Raw genomic sequence first — 22,532 nt, forward strand, 5'->3', positions numbered from 1 at the left:
TGTCCACCTTGAAACTGTGCTGATTGTATAGCTCTTATGTAATGCGGAGATGACATTTGTGTGAAGCAGACACATTTTCACAGATATGGATGTGAACTGTAACTGCAACTTGACTGGCTTGCAGAGGAATACAAACATAAGGCAGCCATTCAACTTTCAAGACTTTATTTTCACAAGTTTATGATGCCTAGTTTTTTATATAGAAAAGTAATTATGTGATTGAGTTAGGCAGCATACTGTTGTGTGATGCAAGAACTTAATTCATTCTTGGGTTAAGAGAAATAATGAGCCCTGGCTTGAAATATTATCAAAGTCATAATGGTTCTTAATTGGTTCTCAGTGCAATGGTGCATGACCACAACAGATAAATTGGTGTGCAGTACCTGCAGAGCAAGCACATAGTCATCAATTTGGATGTTAGGAAAGTATGTAGTCATGCATTAAGGGAAAATATCAATAGTGGCATCGTCAGTTATGTGCATTGTAAAACTGAACTGTTGGCAAAGGATCACATGCAACACATGGTATTCTTAACATTGTGGCTTTTTATCCTTATTTTCCCCTCAAATTATTTTATTTCGACTTTTATCAATGATTCATTTTGAACATAACAGCTATCTGTGTATCTTATCTGTGTACTAGGTAGTGTCAACTCTCGATTCTTTATCTACCCATAACAATCTATAATTCTGTCTTTAAAATCCAAAGTAATTTAAATGACATTCAAACCAGAAACACCATTTATCACATCTGTGCCAAGCACTGCAGAAAATGGGGCCAGAAACCTCTTATTATCCACATTATCCTTCAGCAAACTTGACAGTGCTTGTTAGTTATATCAGAGCCCTTGTTATCTCCACGTTTGTTGAAAAGAGAGTGCAGCTGATGTGAGCAAAGTCAAGCATAATTGGGTTTGGTGCCAACATACTGTAGGCCTCCCTGGAGTTGTTAAGAGTTAACATGAGAACCCAAAACATTTTGCTCAATGATGCTGTCAATGTCTCCTCTTCCTAATGGCTTAAAAAGCGACGAGCTGTCAAAGCTGGGCTCAAACTGATGTCAGTGCACCTGATATCTCCGTGCCTCCTCGGAGGAGAAAATTGGGCCATTTTAGGGCAGCCAGCCTTGAAATTAAGCTGGGCGCAGAAAGGTGTTGATTTCACTAAATCTGAATAGATTGCTGTCTTTTCTCTTACCTTTACTTTTTTCTTTCTTTTTTCTCCCACTTTGCGTCACCTTAGCCTTTTCTTCTTCCTCTATCTTTGGTCTGTGCAGCAAATTCTGGGTAATAACTGAACTCAAATGCAGTTATAAAGCACTCTGGCAGTACTTTTTGCAGATGCCGACAGTATCAGTGCAGGCAGAGGTTGCTCTAACAGCTTCTGTACAGCTCCTTCACCAACAAACCAACATTGTGTTTCTGCTCTATTTGTCTGGTAAAGAGATGTAAGCAGTGAGCAGTCCACAACATCTATGTCCCACAGAAATCCCCTTCTACCCCTTTTATGTTTATTTCTTTCTATTGTTTTTAAGTATTTTTTATGTTAAAATCAAGAATAAGTTGGATTTGAACCCTGCCTGAGAACTGAGCTGACTTTTCACACTGAGACTCATTGTGAGAACTCAGCACAGACTGTGTGAGTCTCCCATCTCTTAGCCCTTTTTACATAGACCTCAGATGTACCACAGCAGTATCAATCCCTTTGTGTCTCTTCTGCCGTGCCTTTATTTCATCCAGACAATATTCTATTTAGAAAATTTTCAACAAGTCCCCTCATTTAAACAACCAAATACATTGTCCTGAAGGACATTATATGTCAGTTCCTACCAAAGATGTCACAAATAAGTTTTACAAAAATAAAGCTGTTTTCAGGTCCGAAATAGTGATGGTGAAGGTTTGGTTATATTTAGGCACGAAGTAGGGGAAAGATTGCATTTGTCTTCAAGTCTACGGCCATGCTAGCTGTTCTGCAAAGCTGTACCAAGACACCACTGTGCTTTGAACTAAAAGCTAATGTTAGCTTGATTACATGTACACAGTGACGATGCCATCAGGCTGATGCTGAGCACATAAAATGTTTGCGATGTTCCCCTCGATACTGTAGTGTGCTGGAATGCAACTAAATCAGCAGTGTCATTTGAACTCTGTGCCACCTTTTTCTTTCCACCCTATAAGATTTGGCACTTTTGATACTTTTGCATGGCTGCTCCAGAGTCTATCAGCTCTATGTGCGAACAAGCAACTTGCTAATTAACGCTTGTCAAGTCTGAATGATAGTTACTGAAGAAAACAACACTGCTGACTTTTTATCTGAATGTTACTGAGGCATCGATGAGAGGTGGGTATATTCTCTGTCGTTTCACTGTGACTGGAAAATCTTTTCCTCTAGTGCCAGTTTGTGTTTGAAAGTCTAATTTCAGGTGTGAGCTCGAGCTCAATTCAGGCATCTGAGTGCAGCTTCAAAGGGTCAATGGCCTACAACACACATCGATGAAAATTAGTTCTCAGTTGGCGCTTTCCCCCGTCAGTGGGGTAATGCTAATGAGTTCACTTGAATACTCTGGGTGTGTGTGTGCGGTGGGATGTAGGATGGCACTTGCATCCACACGTCCTCTTGACTTGGGATGATTTGTGAGTGTTTGTTCACATTCATCCATATGCGTGTGTTCGCTCCACACTTGAGTGAAAGGCATCTGCCTGCTGTATCATTTTGACTGGCACTCTTCTTCTGTTTGGTTCCTTTCTGAGTACCGGCAGCAGGTTGCACAGTGGATTTATCTGATCTGCACCATGTGCGAGAGCATAATGATTTGTATATCGGCCAAAGTGTCTATTTACACACCAGCATCCCACCATATGCATTTTCATATGTGTGCTGTGCAGTCTCACATGTGTATCCTTATGTATGTATGTGTATGTATGTGTGTGTGTGTGTGTGTGTGTGTGTGTGTGCGCGCGTGTGCGCGCGTGTGCTTTCAATTCCCTTGACTTCTTCCGTCACAAGCAATGCCGACTCTTATTCTTCTTGATTTAGGAGGATTAGATCAAAAGTTGCTGACGATGGAAAAAGGGCGGACTGCCTGACGTCTTGGGAAACAAAGCAGGATCTGGCTTTATTAGTAGAGGGTGCATACGCAGTGTGTGTGTGTGTGTGTGTGTGTGTGTGTGTGTGTATGTGCTTTTATATGCTAAATAGTGAGGACCAAACAATAAACATACTGCATACAGAACAAGGACATTATTTGCAAAGTGAGGACAATTTTGCAAAGTGAGGACATTTTTGCAAAGTGAGGACATTTTGGCTGGTTCTCACCTCTTCAAAGACTTGTTTCAGGGTTAATAATTGATCTAGGGTTCAGGGTTAGGTTAGGTTATGGGTTAAGTTTTGGCATCCAGGATCTAGGGAATGTATGATATCAATGGGGGTCCTCACAAAGGTAGGAGTACAAGAATATGTGTTTGTATGTGTGTTTGTGACGATCCATACTGGCCACAGAGATGTGTAACTGACTGTGTGCATGAATGTGAGAGTGCAGTTTGTGAGTAGACATGCATTTGCACAGTATTCCAGAGTGTGTGTGATGTGTGGGTTTGTATGCCTGACACAAAAGTTGAAGGGCATTCCAATCAGTGCTGTCAGCTAATGTCATCCCCACAGTCCTGGCTGACAGAGGGCGAGACAGGGTCAGCAGTGAGAGGAGGGTGGAAGCAGCTGAGACTGTCACAAGAGTTGCATGGAGTATGCGTTTGTCTTTGTGTGTATCCTAGCATAAAATAAAGACATGACAAAACAGACTGATGGTATGAAAGATCAAATCTAGTGTTTGCTTTGGTCTGGTTCATTTCTTATATTCTGTTCAACTTTTTTTAATATTTTGCTTCATCCTGAGAAAAAAAAAGTAATTCTAACATCTAGAGGATTGTATAACAAAAAACTAAATCATGCACATTTTCCTCAACTTCTATTGTTGGTGAAAAAAATGCACTGACAGAATAAGCTCTTTATTGCACAACATTATGATGAAAATACCTTGATGTTTAAAGCTAAGCACTTTTTTAATCACATCTTTGTTTAAACTTTTCTTTCTTATGTAAGCAAATCAGAAACAGTTCTCTGGGCTTTATGGAACATCTAGCTTGCTTATTCAGTTTTTCACAACCAAAACAACAATTTGGGTGAAGCGTTTTCAACTTCATAATGACAGTTTTGTTTTTGGTTTTTTTTTCTTGATGTTTTACCTGGACAACAATCATTAATCTACACAAGCATTATGCATGCAGGAAAAATACAGTCCTCACCCTGCCAGGAGAGAAAACAGAAATAGAAAACAATATGGTAATCACTTCTATTTCCATATAGGAGAGTGGTCAAGCCAAGTGAGCGCATTCGGAGAGCAAAGATGGTGTGAAATAGAACTGCATGTCTAACAATTTCATCCAGATCGTTTTGTAGATTTTAGCGCAAAACTTTGAGGGAAATGTTTACATGTTTACCAGCCTAACTGACTGTAAATAATTTCAAAGGACTGTGCAAAAAATGAAAGATAGAAACCAAAACATTCTAGTCCTAAATTTCGTCAAAAATGTTGCCTTGGTGTTGCGTAAGGTAACATCAAAAACTTTCTGCTTTAAAACTTGGTAAAAAAGTTTATCACTGTGACATGATGACAAAATCATGCAACACCGGCTTGATCCTCTTATGTGTGGACCCTGGAGGCAGCTGTAGGCTGCATAATACTCCCGTTTTAGGAAGACAAGTCTACTTTACATGTCAAGAAGTTCACTCAGTGATCTGTGTGTGTGTGTGCATGTGTGTGGCATAGATAGCTTGAATATTAAAAACTTATGCCTGGAAAAATAAATACTGTTGTAAATCAACATGTTTTTAATACTCAGCGCAATCAAATGATAGTTGGGCACAAAAACACTCACAGACACTTACACACACACAGACACACTTACACACGGCATAATCAAACACTTAAACATCCATGTAATCATCTGTTTCCACATCCGCCTCTGATTACACCCAGGGGATAGCAATCTGTGCATGTCTTGGAAAAGTTTCTCTAACTTTACACACACACACACACACACACACACACACACACACACACACACACACACACACACACAAGCAGATGGATACATACCATTCAACACTATCTTTTACACACAAACACTCACATGCACCGAAACACACATATAAGACGTATACGGCAGTGCCATAAGCAGCTGACAGGCCCCAGTTATCAGCTAAGGCAGGGTGCACTAGATAAGGGAGCCGCAAGGCATCATAAACACCAATTCACGGAGAGAGAGAGAGGGAGACGGGAGAGAGAGAGAGAGCAGCAGAGGGAGGGACGAATCAGAGATGAAAGAAGGAAGAGGAAAAAATTCAACACTCCTGTCGGAGATAATAAAATTCTCAGATGAAGAGCTCCAGTGGAGAGAGGGAGAATTAGAGACGCAGGGGAGAGAGGGAGGGCCAAAGATGGGAAAGCAAGGTGAAAGGAGGAATGACAAGTTAAATGCAAAGGGCAGGAAGTCAGAGAGAGAGGAAAAATTAAGTGGGAGTGAGCAAGAGTTGGGTGAAGAGGAAGAAGGAGAGGGCGTGGAGGGGGAAAGAAATCAGTTAATGTTAGACAGAAAGATTAAGAGGTTGAAAATAGTAAAAAAAAAAAAAAAAAAATCTGAAAGAGGAAATGTGTGTGTTTGTGTGGGAGAGTCAGCTATACAATGGAGTGATAATAAGAACGGAAAATATACCTCTATAATCTCCAAGGTCTGACTTTGGTTTCTGAATAAAATGTGAATTTACAGATAAACGGACACACATGCATTCCTGCACTTCTATCTTTGTGAGAACCCTCATTGACTTAATGCATTCCCATGCCCTTTACAATAACCTTAATCATCGCAACTAAATCCCTAACTGTAACTTAGATGTAATTCTTACCTTAACCTAAATTTTAGCCTTAACTGTCAAAACTGAAGAATAGCCAAAATTTCCCCACTTTCCAAAATGTCCTTACTCTGTTGGAAAAAATGTGAGGTCCTCACTATGTGAATATGTATGTATGTATGTACAAGAACTCTCTCTTTCTCTCTCTCTCTCTCTCTCTCTCAATACGTACAAACTAGGGAACAGGAGTGAGAAAGGATAAATTATCTCCGTTTCTGCCCCACTTGACCAAGACACACACACACTTCACACACATAGCGGTGTTAGACCTACGGGCAAAATGACCAGTATTAGCTCTCCACAAGCAATATGCTGTGTGTTATTGCTCATTTTGTGCCTTTGTGTGTCTAATAACACCCTGCTAAATTGCTCCTTAGGAGATCAATACAGTCATTTGCTATTGAGCGGAATAGCTATATAGCACTGTGCTCGGGAAAACATAACTAGTAGCACACACGCAAACACACACACACAATGGCAAACGCTTACATGCAGCACTTCACTGAGATTGTATCTATCATTTTCATTTTCTGACTGAGCAAAAAGTTCAAAGGTTTTTTTAGTCTCCTTTTTAAATCTGTGAAAATTGAGATCATAATGTGTGAATGCAGGATGTAATATACTGCATCCCGTTGTACAGTCAACATTAGGGCTGTTTCATAGGGTTAAAATTAATATCATGGCTTTGTTCTGTCATGATAGTAAATCTACTGCATTGCAAAATGGAAAGTGGGAAGAAAAAATCAAAAATAGAATTCTCAAATTGATGTTCAATGCCACAATTCCGACAATATGTTTTGTAGGTTTCCTTGTGAGTTAAGGTATTGTTTTAGCTCTTATTTTAGACAACATAATTTTGTCAAACATAACACACTATGATAATCCACAGCTATAAACAAGCCTCTACCTTCATAGTTGTCTGTATAACAACCAAAACACTTGTGTTTCATTATTGTCTGCAGTGGAATCAATGCTTCTGCCACATCTTCCAGATATCCTTTCATTCCCAATTTTACCAGTTTTTGATCTGTCAACAGTAGACGTTGCCCTATTGAGAATGTTTCATGAACAACCGACCGTACCAGGTTACTTTCAGATTGTGGAGAACCATCAACATTAACAACACTATTTTCTTAAAGACATCTGGTTGACTGTGTGAAGTGGTTTATTTAAACAGGCTTTATAGATTTTGAATATTCTTTACAATCAATAGAAAGGAAACATTAATTGGAATTAATCACTATGCTGTTCTTCAGTTCTTCCACACTCATATAGACTCGTACGACTCATACGGCATTCCATTGCGTTTGTGTGTGTGTGTGTGTGTGTGTGTGTGTGTGTGTGTGTGTGTGTGTGTGTTTGTGTTCATTCTAAGGGCCCGTTGACTAGATGCCAGCCAAGAGACAAGAGAACCTTGGGTAATTGGACTCCTGCGTGGCCCTGCATGGCACTTGAATTGTGTCTGGGATAGCTGCCATCCTGTGTTTGTGTGTGTGTGTGTGTGTGTGTGTGTGTGTGTGTGTGTGTGTGTGTATTGCTGATGTCTATTTTCAACCTCTACCTCTAAATAGGGTCTTTTCTGCATATCAGCATTTCCGCATTTACAGTAAGGCGTTGATATGTATGATTCAGCCTTTTTATTAAGTATTTTAAATTTATATATTTGCAATCTTTTAAATACCATACTTTCAGATTAAACCTTTCAAATCCATTTGAAGTTTTACGACAAGCATCTTGGAAAAAGTATTTAGATCCTTTATTTAAGTAAATATAGCAATAAAACACTTTAAACATGGGCCACATAAGTAAAAGTAATGCATTCAAAATCTTAACTTAAGTCTAAGTAAAAGTATGTAAGTATTATCTTGAAAATGTACTTAAAATAGCAAAAATAAAAGTATTCATTGTGCAGTAAAATGTTCCGTGTCAGTGTAACTAAAACTGTCAGACAAATGTAGTGGAGTAAGTTCAGTTTACATAGTTTACATATCAAGCAAAAAATGTAAAAATCTCAGTGTAAAGTAAAGGTACTACTTATACTTATAATACTATCCTTATATAACTTACTTAATTTTACCAATGGCAACAAACAGTGCCAGGCATGGAAATGTACCTGCATCAAAGCCTGCAAAACTGCAACTCTGACACTGACTGTTTCTAACACGGCAACAGTTTGTACAATTAGCAGTCCATCCAAATTTAGCTGCATGTCATTGAACTGTCCTGTACAAGGTGTGAGCAGGGTATAATAACCTCTGTCAAAGGGTGAATTTAGTGGACAGCTGGTGCAGTTGAGCTTTGTAAAAATAAACCATGCAGAGGTCAGGTATTCAATGTAGTTTCATCAGCGAAATTATCCTTCGACGTTTCTTAACAAAAGAGAGCGTAAATGAGACTATTTCAAGAATAAACAACTAATTTTCACTCTTGGCCGATGTGCTATGCTTGAACGGCTGCCAAAAGAGAGGGATTAGAGGAAAAGAATGAGAGAAGCAGGCTGCTGATGGAAAATGAAGAACCGAGGAGCTGCTTGTATTCTGCCGTGCTGCTGTTGTCTCAGCTGTTGGTACATTACAGTCTGTGTTTTCCTTTCTTTGTTTTCTGTCTGTCTTTCTTTTTTTTTATTTTGAATCCCAGTTAGCATTACTTGAGTCATCCAAGCCCTTTTTTTTACTTTTTGTCCCCCTCATCTCTGTTATGACTGACAGAGCTGCACACAGAGTGACTGATAGACATCTGCAGGCAAACAAAAGGCCTGACTGAGCTGCAGCGCTGCATAATGAAAATGGATTGGACATATTATGTTATTGCTGGCTTTCCACAATGAATAACCAGAGATGGTGTAGCGATCATCATGATTTACAGCTTTTTTTCTGCATGTGTGTATGTGCCTCATGGGGTGTGTGATACAAATTGAATTTAGTATGAAAAAATTAATTCAGCCTGGTGTTGATATGGCAAAGCCAACTCCAAGCAAATAGACTGAACATGTCATCCTAATTGGATTATTTGTCAGACTCGGGGCATTGATAAACTGGCAAAATGTGTAACATCATCAATATGGCCCATTTGTCGATGCATTGAAATAAACTGAACACTGATTGTCACTTTAATTCCTTGGCCCTACAAGAAAGCTCCTTTTCTGCAGTTTTGAAGAGTGTTTAATTAAGTAAGAATATGATGTGGTATGAGGAAATTAAAACAAGTAGAACTCATTCTGTTAGAGTGCTGTTATCACCCTCTGTATGCCAATCTGTTTTATTCTTTTTGTTTAAGTACCTCCATTGTGCAACATGTATTCAAGTGTCAGACTGTAGCAGAAAACATCCCAGTAAACAAATTTCTTTTAAATCAAACTACAGTTACACCACAGAATTCCTACTGAATACCTTGTTACAGTTAAAAACAAAGCATGCCCAGACTTTGACTATCCTCACATTGATGTACCGATAGAGAAAGCTGTAGTGTGTGACTTAGGCTTTTCTTATTGTCACATTCTCCAACCTCCCAGTACAAAGTCGTAAAGGTTTCACAGGAAGAGATGAGGGAGGAACCTGTGAGAAAATATGGTGATGTGACTGAAGGTGTTCCATTAGGGAAGAAAAAATGTGAGAATATGTACTATAGGAGGACAACAGGTATGGCAATCTGGAAGCCACAGGGTCACCAAAACCCTCCCAGGCTTCATCCAAGATGTTCACTTCATTTTATTTAGTTTTGTTTTGAGTACATCAGTGCAGCTTACGACCTTCATGAGTTAAGAAGTCTGGTTTTAGGACACAAAGCACATCTTATGTAAACCTAAGATGCTGTAGACTGCGTGCTTTTCCCTGTCATCCCTGAAATTTGATTGGTTCTTATTGAGTGGACTCTGAATAGGCCTCTTTAACTACGAGAGTTCTCCATTATCTATAAGGATGGAAGCAGACATTATATCGCTAATGGAAACGAGACTAATGAGGGGCACCACACTCCAGGCAGAGAGCACACTTGAAATCCCATCATGCTATTTCATAATGTGTTGCAAGGCTTCAATCCGCAAATGGTGGCTAGCCTCTAACAAGCTTGGATGCAGGCAGCATCCAGGTGTGATTCTAGAAGAAAAAAAACACTGTGGGTTGAATTGTAAGAAAGATTGTGGAGTTGTGATTTTTTTGTGAATACACGTAAAGTATTTTTGCAGTTTTTAAAGAACAAGGATTGCAGATTGTAATCACATTTTGATCATATAAAAAGGGGTTTTTTAACAGCCTGTATGGACCATTTTAGTGTGCTTATGGACCAGTGACTGAGTTTTTTTTAACACAGACATGAATAGATGCCAAATCTATCCTTCTTTTAAAAGGATGTTGAACTAAAAACTGTATAAATTTTGACATGATTTACAGTCTTCTCACAAAGGTACATTGTTTTAATGAACTATTGTCAGTTTTATGTAACAAAAATAGCAACAATTTAATCTTTAGAGAAGAATGTACACAATTTTATCCAATTTTAGCAATGCACTTTAGATTTTCTTTGTCAAGTGGTACTCTTGAATGAAATCTTTACCTACAGTAAATTATCTGTGCACATTTTAACAACTGCCTAAACCTCCTGATGCATTTGGCAATATAGTTATAGACGGATGAGGTAAATGTTCTGTATGACATTCAGAGCATTAACCCATTTAATCCCATTTTTTTCCCAGACAAAAATATCTAAATCATTTGTCATTAATTTGTCAAATAATTATTTTTTTTTTTTTTAATTTTCCATGGAAAAGTAGGTGAAAAAGTGTGTTTTACGATCCGGATAATTTGTCATATCCACCATTTATTGACCGAATTAACATCTTCTACTATACAGTTGTCAGAATTCTTATATAGCCCATCCCAGAGGCCCTAAGCAGTTCTGGCCAGCCTGTCTGGTTTGTATACTGTAATGCCATTATATCGCCCAAGCCTACAACACTTTGAGGAAGGCTAATAATTCACTGCTACTAGGTTCAACCACATATCACAGTTTTCAGTTGTGAAGACGAGGAGGTGCATTTCAGATCTCCAGAAAGAGCAAGTATAAGTGAACTTTGAGTTCAGATTATTTTGTCTCAGTGCCAGTATTTACAGTATTCATTCATCGTAGAACACCTGTCAAAAGCACCCTTACCCTTATGTGTAGAACCCACACATTGCAGTTGATGATTTACAGTAGTACCCCATTTTTCATGTTTCGCTTCAATCACTACATCAAACTCTTTTATCCGTGTATTTTCACTGCTGTCTTGTGGTGGTTAGTAGCTGTCAGCAGAGTTTCTAGAAGTCCTGCCTCGCAACACTATCAAATGAAGGCCAAAAAGACTCAAATGTAAAACTAGCAAAGCAGAATATAATTCACTGGGGGTATGAATTGCATTACAGCCTCCATTAGCCTTTGGCCTCGTCTGTCACAGAAATAAGAGCTAAGTAAGAGCTAGAAGACCACTCACAGGTCAGATATCCGATAGCGGCTCTGTCGGCACAGTAACAGAGCAGCCCTTGGTCGATCAATGCATTGAAACTGAGTCAAACAAGGATGTGAAACTGGGCACAGTACATCATCATTTGGTTTGTATGTGCGTGTGTTTGTAAGTGTGTGTGTGTGTGTGTGTGTGTGTGTGTGTGTGTGTGTGTGTGTGTGTGTGCATGTGTAAGTGAGTGTCAACGTGTATGCCATGGAAAGTCTTGTTGTAATCAAAGCAGACTTTTGGGAAGTGAGTGTTCGTATCGATAGACAAGCAGACATCTGGATCTCACAACACAGCAAGTATATAAATAAATAAACAAGCACTTATAGTTAAGCACCTGATTCAAACATACACACATACACACACAACCTCGACACATCAGTTTTGTCTCTCTATTTTCTCCCCCTCCATCCATTTACCATCTGTTGTTGTTGCTGATGTTGCTGCTATAAGGTTCAATTCAGCCAGGTCATTACGCATTCAGCTCTTTTCATCCTGTTTGTTTGAGTTATATTTTGCCAAAGGCCTGCCCGGTGTGCCCTGGCTTGACTTTGATTGAACTCAGCGTAACTCATGTGATGCTATCTGGTCAACAAACACACTTTTAATTCAACTTTCAGTCAAAAGACCCACCCCCCCCCTCCCTTCACCCGAGGGATTTAGATTTTTAACTTTGATATGAGAAAATGTTCCCCAGAGCTAGGGGAGATGTAAACAGTGATTGGTATTTGATTGTTTCACATCACCTTGTTGGGAAACTATCATGCAGTCATCCTGATTTATTTGGCAAGGGTATAATGGTGGTCTTTTTCATTCTGAAGGTCCCTGTTTCATTTTTGTTGAAGTTCCTTCTTCGTGCTGTGCTCCAGATGCGGCCCTGTGCTGCCATCTACTCAATCTGTTTCTCTCACTTTTGTCTTGCTGCATGGCTCAGCAAGTTGAATGCAGCAGCTCCAGGGTTAGGGGCTTTGATTCTTTAAGTTGCAAGCATTCTAAAATTTATACTTCTGCTGGTTTAAAGTGGCACCATTCTTCCAAAAAAGACCTCACTGCTGTTGTGTCTGCACTTCTGTACTTCTCAGAGATCAGCTGTCAATCAAAAAAGGATTTTCTGCTGATGAGGTTTAGTCTATTTAGCTACAACCACTCATGCTAAGCACTCAGTTCTTCTGCTGATGGGATGTGTAATTCAGCACTCTCTGTTTTCCAGATGACTGTACAAAATTTCACAGCAATCCATTCAGCACTTTTATTTCTAACTGGACAAAAGTCAGGGACTGAGCGACGGGCTACTATTGTAACAATTCATATGATAAGTTGTTTTTTTTTTTATACAAAATACATTGATTAGAATAACAACAAGCACACGGTTTACCATGCGTCCAGGTGGCAACCCACCATGGTTGAATCACCTGCTGACACACACTGATTTTAGATTTTTGGAGCTGGATCATTCACTACAGGCACTATTGGAGCATTTTGTTATTTATTGCACCACATTCTAGGAGTACAGAGCATACTCTGGGCACAGATGGAGGAGTAGGACACCAGGTGAAGTAAAAGTGAAACTTAATCTTTTATTGTGCAGGGTCTCAAAGTTTGCTTTCACTGCCTCTGCAGCAGCTACTCCATTGATCTCATCAATTATCATGACTCAAACTTATGCTAAGTAAAAAAAAAATTCATGAAGCGCTCCACCTGCGCTAAAACATCCAAATTTAGAGAGGGGACATAGACTGATACAAATAAAAGGACACACATTTTTAAAAAGAGAGCAGTTTAACCCCTAGTTAAACATACTGTATATTTCAAAGCAGCAAGGGGTGATAATTGCAAGGGAAACATAAAGAGAGAACAGTCTTAGTATTAGGTTATTATAGTCCATAAAAAGCTGCTCAATGAGAATACACTGTATCCCTACACTTGATACTTTCATGTTCAGAGAAAACCATCACAGCGTCACACCTGAGGTCTTAACTCGTGTCACCACATCTAAATGAAATATAGTGTGAAAATGCCATGTGCCTGATTAGTGCACAGCTGCAGTCATTAATGACAATGTGGACTGTAGTCTTCCAATCTTGCTAATTAGCTGCTGCATGTTTCTAGATTGAACTTGGGTCTCTGTTGTTAAAGTTCAGGCTGACAGATGACCGGGGACGATATAATGAACTGGTAGACTTGTGCCATTTCCTGCATTATAAGAATGTGTCAGTCCACAAAAGACAATAATAGAGGACTAAAAAACATTTATAAAGTAAATGGATCAATAAAGACAAATGAAAGTCACATCCTTTCACTAGTAGATTTATACAGCATAGAAATACCTTAGACAAAGGGCATTATTCTTTCTGGTTGTATGTCATTCCATCTGTTCCATTTTCATAAATGCGATATCCCAGGAACACTTTGATTTCTTCAAATTTGTCACAAACATCCCCTTGGACTTAAGTACAAACCGATTACAATTTGATTGTGACCTCACAAAACATGTTTTTGTCCATAACTCAAGAATTACTACGCTAATTATGATAAAATCTCAGCCAAATGTCTAAGAGGAAAACGTGGTGAGGTGGTGGTATTTTTTATTTAAGAGGTGAAAGGTCAGCCTTACTGTGACATCAATATTACACACTGTATAAAATAATGGACGTAGCTATTCACCCATGGGTTTATGAATCAGTTTTTAAGCCTTGAGTTTGACATTTCTGCTGTCGTCATCTTGGTTTTTTGGAGCCAGAAGTGACTAAATTTAGATGGGAGGCTGTAAATTAGCAATCCAGACCAAAACCATTTTTGTACCAGGCTATAAACATGTTTATTTCTGGTGTAAAGTTGTCTGTGGGGATTGACTCGCTTCTGGAGCCAGCCTCAAGTGGCCATTCAAACAACTGCAGTTTTTGCACTTTGCATTTTACAGTCCTGGAGGTTATCACATGAATATGATCTTTATCAAAGATGCTTTTCGGGGAATTATTCAGCGCCTCAACTCAGGAACAGAAAGGGAGACGTTTGGTCAGATACTGAACTGGTGATGTTAATCTTGGGTGCCCACCTTGAAACTGTGATGAATGTATGAATCTTCTGTGCTGCCGAATAGAAGTGCTGAATACTGAAGCATGCATGTTTTCCAAAGTGTAGCCTCTTTGCAGCAACATCCATATTTGAATCATTGTCTGCTGTCGAGGCACTATATTAGTCTTCAAAGACAGTAATTAGCTTTTAATTTAAAAAAAAAGGTGAAACCCTCAGCACTCTCATTCCATACATCGATGAGTCCCAGCTAACACCGCTGTGCTGTATGTTCACCTTGTCTTTCTCCCCGTTCCATTCTGTAACAAAACTAAAATGTTTTTGTCCAAGTCAATAATGGATGCTCGGATGCTCTGAAGTGCAGTTCTTGTGCTCACTATTTTTGGATTGAATCTTCTCTCTCTCCTCTGTTGGTCATGTCTCTCTGCTCATCTGAACTCTGTTTTCTTTCCGTGTGTTGCAGGTTCCTTGGTGTGCCCCCAGGCAGAGGCAGTTGCCCGCTGACTGGCCCGCTGCCCTTTGACCTCATCTACACCGACTACCATGGCCTGCAGCAGATGAAGCAACACATGGGGCTCTCGCTCAAGAAACACAAGTGAGTGGATGCGCATTGTGTTTGCGTGTGTGAATTTAGAGTATCTCCATTTTCTCACTGTATGTGTGTGCAGCTTTACCTGCATATATTTGTGTGTGTGTGTGTCTGCAGGAGTGTGTTTGTCAGAAAATTTCTAAGCAGGCAGATACATTTATTGGCTGTGTTTATAGATTAATTATTGCTGGTAATAAAGTGTACATGTCTCTGTCCAGATGTCTGACAGTAACTCATGCAGCTTGTTAACTTCAAACACACTCCTGCATGTGTGCGAACACACACACACACACACACACACACACACACACACACACACACACACACACACACACACACACACACACCGTGTCACTCTAACCATTCATCTCCATTCAGTTAAAGACCTTAAAATGCATGATATGTCAAACGCATAATTTTGCACGTTGTCATGTACAACACACATACAAATACACACAAACTACACTGCACCACCTGTCATGCACCATTACTCTCCACAGCAAGAGTAATATAAATGTCACAACCAGGACAAGATTGGAGGTACGAGATATTGACAACTCAACATGCATGCACACTGGGACATGTACATGTTTTCGTGCGTGAAACGATTTCCAATCAAACCCTGTTTCGGCAGCTTATTATTGCTGTTGTTTTAATGCACGCGGAGGCTCACTGTCAGCAGCAGGGTGGCGATTAAACACTGAAAGAAGAAGAGACAGGAAGACGGGAAAAAACAGGAGACATCTGCCTCATGAGAAAGAAGAAAGATTAGTGAGACGTTAAAAAGAAACAGGCTGAGAGGTTTTTTTTGTACTGTTACAAAAGTATGCTTAATGGCTTTTGGCATTGCTACAAAGATGGAACAACTTGGAAAACTAGGCCATGACAGTCATGAGGCCGAGGCAACAAAACAGTAAAGTAATACCCAAAAACAAGAATTTAAAGTGCCACAGTGCGTTTGAAGACAAATGAGCAGCACAACCCTGCAGAGCAGAGTTACAAGCTCATATTATCTTCAGGTCCTCCATGTTGTTGCCTCAGAAACAAAAAAGATTGAAAGTCCGGCTTGAGCCTCTTCCTCTCCAGCCCCTTAAAAACAGCTTGCAGCCACCCCCCTCTGTCCCATTCTCATCCGTCCTGGTCCAATAAATTGGCATCTCTGTTTACCCCCTGTATGAGGAGACAGCAATTGACATTTTGGTTTCCTTGTTCTTGCTCTGAGCGTGAAGAGGCAACAATAAAGATCAAAGGAAGAGAGGGCATGTGTGAGTATGGGAGGCCAAATGAAAGTGAAGCAGAGAGAGGAGGAGATGAAATGGTGAAAGTGTGTTTTGGGATGGCAACAAAGGATAAAAGAGAGGAAAAAGAGAGAGAGAGAGACCACAAAAAACAGAGGAGTGGAATGTGTCTCCAGTCTACCTGACACCACATATAAAGGACCGCTCCATGTATTTTTAAAATCCAATTAGGAGACAGAGAAATGCATTACGGGTGGGCTGTGGAGCTATTTTCCCAGCACACAACCTGTTTTGCTCTCTCTTTCTTCCTCGTGATTTGTCTTTCACAAACACACAATCCCACAATTCCCCCAGACAAGATGCCACTCAGCCAGCAGTCTGCACCTAATTGCTTGCTGAGGTCAGCAAGTCCTTCCGCTCTGTCATTACTGCGTGGAGTGTTGATTTCTGCTTTCCCTAACAGAATGTGACTTTTAGTGTTTGTATGCGACGCTCTTTTGTTCGCCCAGAAGCTCGCGGAGAGAGAGTTATCTGAATGTTTCAGCAATACGGATGGAACGAGTAACATCTATCCTCACTTTTACGAGAAGATACACTTTAGCGATTTTAAATATATGAAGAAGAATGGGCAGGATATTTAATTCTCTGGTCAGGTGCAGATTTATGAACGCAGTACAAGCTTTTAAGGAGACATTATGCTCATTTTCAGGTTCATACTTGTTTTTTAATATTTTTACTAGTACATTTTTTCCATAGTTTAATGTAAAAAAAACCCACATTTATTCAATACTGTCTGTCTGAATATTCATCTGTATTCATCCTCTGTCTCAGGTGGCACATTTTAGCGCCTGTTTCTTTAAGCCCCTTTCCTGAAAAGCCCAGTCTGCTCTGATCAGTCAGCATTTACCAGTCTTTCACATCTCAGTGTCTCCGCTTCATCATTGCAGCTGGGGGATGACCGTAACGGAGCAATGAAAGCGCTAAGCCAAAATAACCAGAGATGTTTCAGCTGGAATATGATCCAAAATTGTGAAGTAATTAACTACATTTGCAACCAATATTACAGGTTTGCCTGATGTTAGCATGTAGCTACATGCAGCAGTGAAGGTACACTTGCAGTAGCATGCCCAGAGCAGCTGACCATATAACAAAATCCATCATGAGCAGATGTCAGCTTGTCTAAAAGCAGAAAAAATGAGTCTTCTGAACAGTCTGAATGCTTAGGTTTCAACCTTCGGCATCTCATAGCGATGCACAAAGTAACCTGTAGCATATCTATGTGATGCTGAAACACATTGTTACATGTGATTAGGTTGCAAAAATGCTGTGTTTCAGTTTCGACAACAAAATTACTTGGTTAGGTTTAGAAAAAAGATAATGTTTTGAAATTATCTTTTTTCATTTTAACATGCTTAAACAAAATACCTTTTTTTCGTAACGTGACTGGATACATCACGTAGGGGACTGCACTGTACAACAACTGCACGTAAATTATGTTATGTACATACTGCGATCTCCTGGATGAAATCCGATTTTGTTTGACCCATCCATCCCCTTCCCTCTTGCTTTTCACAGGCTTTCTCTCTTTATGCTTCATCAGTTGCTCTCAGTGTTAGGATTTGCTGTGGATGGGTTTACATTGGAGTTAGTTGAAAGCCTGGTGCGTCTCAAAAGGACCTCAAAGGCAGCCTTGGGGTCGAAATCACGTGCAGAGGGGCATGAGAAAGCATCAGTATTTGATGCCTTGGGAATGCTTACTAGCCAGAGGTTATGATTTTTTTTGTTATTTGAAACTTTGAACTTGAATAATAAAATCATCCGGCACAGTAATATTTTGACAGAAATTAAAGAGAGGCATTATAGAATTCACTGAGATTTACAGTCAGCTGTATGACATGTAACATGCACCAGTAATTAGTCTTGATCTGCTGTAAAGCAATAAAACAACACTTCTTTTTATTTTTCCTCTCTCCAGTATTTACTTTTATTTTTTATTTATCAGGCATTCGTGCCTAACCTTTTCACCATTTATCTAAACCCAACAATTCCACCATCCTCAGAGGTTTAGGACGGGTCAATGATATACCGATTCACCTCTCTCTCTCACTGTATCTCTTTCTCTCACTGTTTCTCTCTCTCTCTTTTTCCCTCTCTTGCCTCGTCAGGTTAGACCAGTCGAGTTGAGCCCTGTGTGCTGAAAGGCATCATTAATCAACTGCTCTGAGCTTTGGGGCCCTTCAGCTCCCTTTAATTACTTTTGTTTTATGTTCCCACCGACATCCACATTCATTTATTATGCCTGGACAACACGATGCCTGTCCTGATCGCTGTGTTGTTGTGTTTAGGTGATTGCGTGCGCGTGCATGTGAGGGTGCACATGTGCAAGATGCTGAAAGCCGATAGGAGATAGTCTTAAATCACACCCACTCATCTGATAACAGGACTGGCATATTGATTTCCTCTGCATGCTGAATTTACTGCTCTGATAGAGCTGGATCGCAGAGGATATCCAAGGGAAGGCCTAAAAAAAAATCCTTACTGAGACACATACAAGCCTCTGCCTCCCTTGAGCCTGCTGATTCTTTGGGGGCACATCACTAGCTTTAAGAATTATTCTTTGAGGTATCAGTAGCTGGTTGTTTGTTCATATTATGGTCGAGTTGTCATCTTGCTCAAACTCACTCTGACTTATTACTTCTCAAAGATGATATTCTTCAAAACACAGTTACTAATGTCCAGGGGCTCCCGTTTGCTTTCCCATGCAACAATCAGTTACTGGTGCTTCACAAAATAAAACAAATGTTTCTTTTCTTCATTCGGTAATGATAGAAACAGAGATAAATTGGGATGGGGATTTCTTTTAGAGCAAAGCTTGTATGGATGGGATTTTCTTTGTTTATTGAGAGGGGGAAAACCCTGTTTATAAAACTGCCCATGTCCATGTGGATTAGATTTAAAAGAACTGGGGCGCCGGATGGCTCAGTTGGTAAAGCAGGCACCCTATGTACAAAAGCTGTGTCCCCCGGCAGCGGCCACAGGTTTGAGTCCGGCTTCAGCCCTTTGCTGCATGTCATCCCCCTTTCATGCTATATCTGTCCTATCAAATAAAGGCATTGGAAAAGCCCAAAAAATATATATCTAAAAAAAAAAGGATTTAAAAGAACATCTACTGTAGTCAATCGATCTGGGCACATCATTTTGGTCTCTTGACAACACTTTAACAGCTCCTCTGACATAATAATATCTGTAATCCCCGCCTGCTCCTGTTCTTGAGCTTCTCTTCAGCTCTATATATCAATCAGAGTTTTCCCCCTACCAACAGTGACCCTGCTCTCAGTCGAAATGAAAACATTGAAAAGTTCATATTTAGTATGCCCAAGTAGTTCTTCCTTGCAAAGTCTAAGGCAGACTAATGGTGGTAGCATGGTGACGAAGCTGCAGCATCTCCTGAAGTAATGGGGGATAAATGATAGATGGGAGAGGGAGTACTGTACACATCACTGCACTTTGAAAGAAAGGAGTCACAAAGATAAAGGTCCACTATGTAATATGAAATTAAAAATGTAAAATGTTAACCATTGTTATTGTGTCCTTATTCCTAATGTACTTCTTCACACGGCTCTTCAACCTGTCTTTAAACAGCACTATGAGAACACGTGGCCTTTATTTTAACAAACTGTAATGGTTGAGTGTGTAGCACAAGCTGTTAACCACTAAGATTACCACGTGCTGAGGTGAAAAAAGTGTGTTAAAACTGATTATCCACACAGACGTGTGTAAAATGCTGCAAAAACTGTGCAGTCAATGCTGAAGTACTGTGGCAATTGTTAACTATCAATTTCCTTTCTGTCATTTAACTAAAACAAAGTCCAAAGTACCAGATACCATTAATATCTCATCACTAATGCACACCAGATTTTTAAGTACCATTTAATAGATTATGTACAGTTTTGAATTAAAAAGCACTTGACAATGCACATAATATGTTACACAATAACCAAGTAAAGGTCCAAACACAATCATGCTGTAGCAAACAAGAGAAAAGGAGAGACCATAGATGAAAACAAATAGACAGACAGGACAGAGGTGTCAGTGTTGACAGTAGTAAACTGTTGCCATCAACCAATAACTCTGCAATGCCATGCTTTCACTCAGGTAGTAAAATAATGTCTTGCATCTCACACTACTGCTGTGTTAGGTACAGCATACTGATGAGGGTGTGTTGTGGTTGTCAAGGCCCCCTAAAATGAGACCTTGTCATGACTATCAAGACCGAGGCAAGACAAGGACTTTGAAGGGTTGGTCTACACTTATACGTTTATATTTAAAACTTTTTTTTCTATGTGATTTGGCCTTTCGTCCACATCCAAACTGAGTTTTAGGTCACTGAAAATGGATTTTTTGTAAAACTCCACCCAGGGTGAAGATTCTCAAAAAAAGCCCTCTGTTTTTAGTGGTGATGTGTCGACAGGAAAGAGTGCACCAGTGAGGCAAGATAAAATGTGGGACATGCAGACCATGTCTTAAATTTATCTAAAAGATCCATACTTCCATTAAAACAGCTACAGAAAATGAATTAAGATTACTCTTCAACCATTTCTTCTGTTACCAAACTGTATGTATGTATGTATAAATGTACCGTGAAAAATGTCTTGAGAAAATGATCCAATGGTATTACAGAGATGAATTTTAGGTTTGGAAATTTTCTTTTGTTTTTATGATCAAACAAAGACAAACAGTGGGAAGCTGAAATCAACTTAACTGCCTTCATTTAGCACTCATTTTTTATTTGCTCATGCAAAAAAGTTATATCCCTGCAGTTTTGGTCTTGACAGGTCTTGAAATAAAATCCTGAGGGCTCTTTGTGCAAGACAAAGACGAGAGTGAGTAAATATGCTGAGGATTCCAGGCCTTTAAAAGTGATCCTTAGACTTTTTTAAGTTCTTTAACACTTTCATGTTAACATTGCTCCGCTGACAGTCATGGTTACCTGGAAAAAGTGATTGACTGATGAGGCTAACTTCTCATTTGACCGGGTAAAACGTAATAATAAAACTAGACACGTAACCTTTGACCTTCAACCACCAGGTTCTGATGAGTTCATTATTGAGTCCAAGTGGACACTTTTGTCAGTTTTGGAGAAATTCCCTCGAATTGTTCTTGAGAAATCTTGTTCCAAGAGTGAGACAGACCCAAGGTCACAGTGACTTAAACCCTTGTGGCAAAATCTAATCAGTTCATCCTTGAGTCCAAGTGGATGTTTGTGCCAAATTTGAAGAAATTCCTAAAAGGCCTTCATGAGATACTGTGTTCACAGGAATGAGATGGACTATGTCCCAGTGACCTTGCCCTTTGACCACTAAAATCTAAACAGTTCATCCTTAAGTCCAAGTGGACCTTGGTGCCAAATGTGAAGAAATTCCATCTGAGCTGTCTTGATTATCACATTCATGAGACAGAGATGGACAGACAACCAGAAACATGATGCCTCCGGCCACAACCATCGCCAGTGCAGAGGCATTAAACTTGCATAAAATGAAAGTATCTGTTTTTGTCAAGTCAAATCGTGGTTCATCTTACTCCCCTAGAGCTAAATCTGAAACTGTGGGTGACAACACACCACCCTGCCATATTCCCTTCACCTCGGAGGACTGCTGAGCCTTGCTGAGCAGCCGTTTAACCCAGATTAGCCCCATACTCTGATCTCCCGATAGATATTCAGCTCAGCTACTCCTCCGCTTATCCCCTCTTCTTCCACTCCTTTTTTTTTTCCTTCCCTTCGGGGACCTCTTATCTGTGGGCAGAAACATTTTCACCGTTTCAGAGCTGGCGATATGCGATAGTGCAGGTTAGAGAGAGGACGGAAGGGAGACAGGGCAGAGACAAGCGAAACTAACATTTATCATTAATAATTCATCGTCAGCTTTCTATGACCCTTACAAATAGACACACAGCATTTTCTGGAGAATCTCATTTTTAGTGCCTCAAAACAAGGCAGCACAGATAAGTGCATGCTTTTTTTTACTCTTTTGCAGATAAACCTATTTTTCTAAGCTCCTTTCTGAGATATATCACTGACAATTTATTGGTTGGAAATATCTTTAGAAGTGTCAAACAAGACTGGGGTCTCACCTTGTCTCTCTCAAGATTTGAATGCCTTCAGAGGGATTTTTTTCACTCCTGCATTAAAGCCTCTTAAGTACCATCTCCTGAAAATATAT

At 39.7% G+C, this 22,532-nt stretch overlaps 1 protein-coding gene across 2 annotated transcripts in view; it reads left to right on the forward strand.

The window, feature by feature from the left end:
• The window catches only part of LOC121942362 (alpha-1,6-mannosylglycoprotein 6-beta-N-acetylglucosaminyltransferase B-like), a 139,723-nt gene that overhangs the window by 97,034 nt on the left and 20,157 nt on the right, over positions 1-22,532 (forward strand). For both annotated transcript variants that reach the window (XM_042485547.2, XM_088075586.1), the window contains exon 9: positions 14,948-15,079. In XM_042485547.2, the coding sequence (XP_042341481.2) occupies positions 14,948-15,079 (132 nt within the window). The remainder of the gene's footprint in view (positions 1-14,947; positions 15,080-22,532) is intronic.

The sequence above is a fragment of the Plectropomus leopardus genome, chromosome 3 (genome assembly GCF_026936395.1).
Source record: "Plectropomus leopardus strain MGB_pleo_1.0 chromosome 3, ASM2693639v1, whole genome shotgun sequence".
NCBI classification, from domain to species: domain Eukaryota; kingdom Metazoa; phylum Chordata; class Actinopteri; order Perciformes; family Serranidae; genus Plectropomus; species Plectropomus leopardus.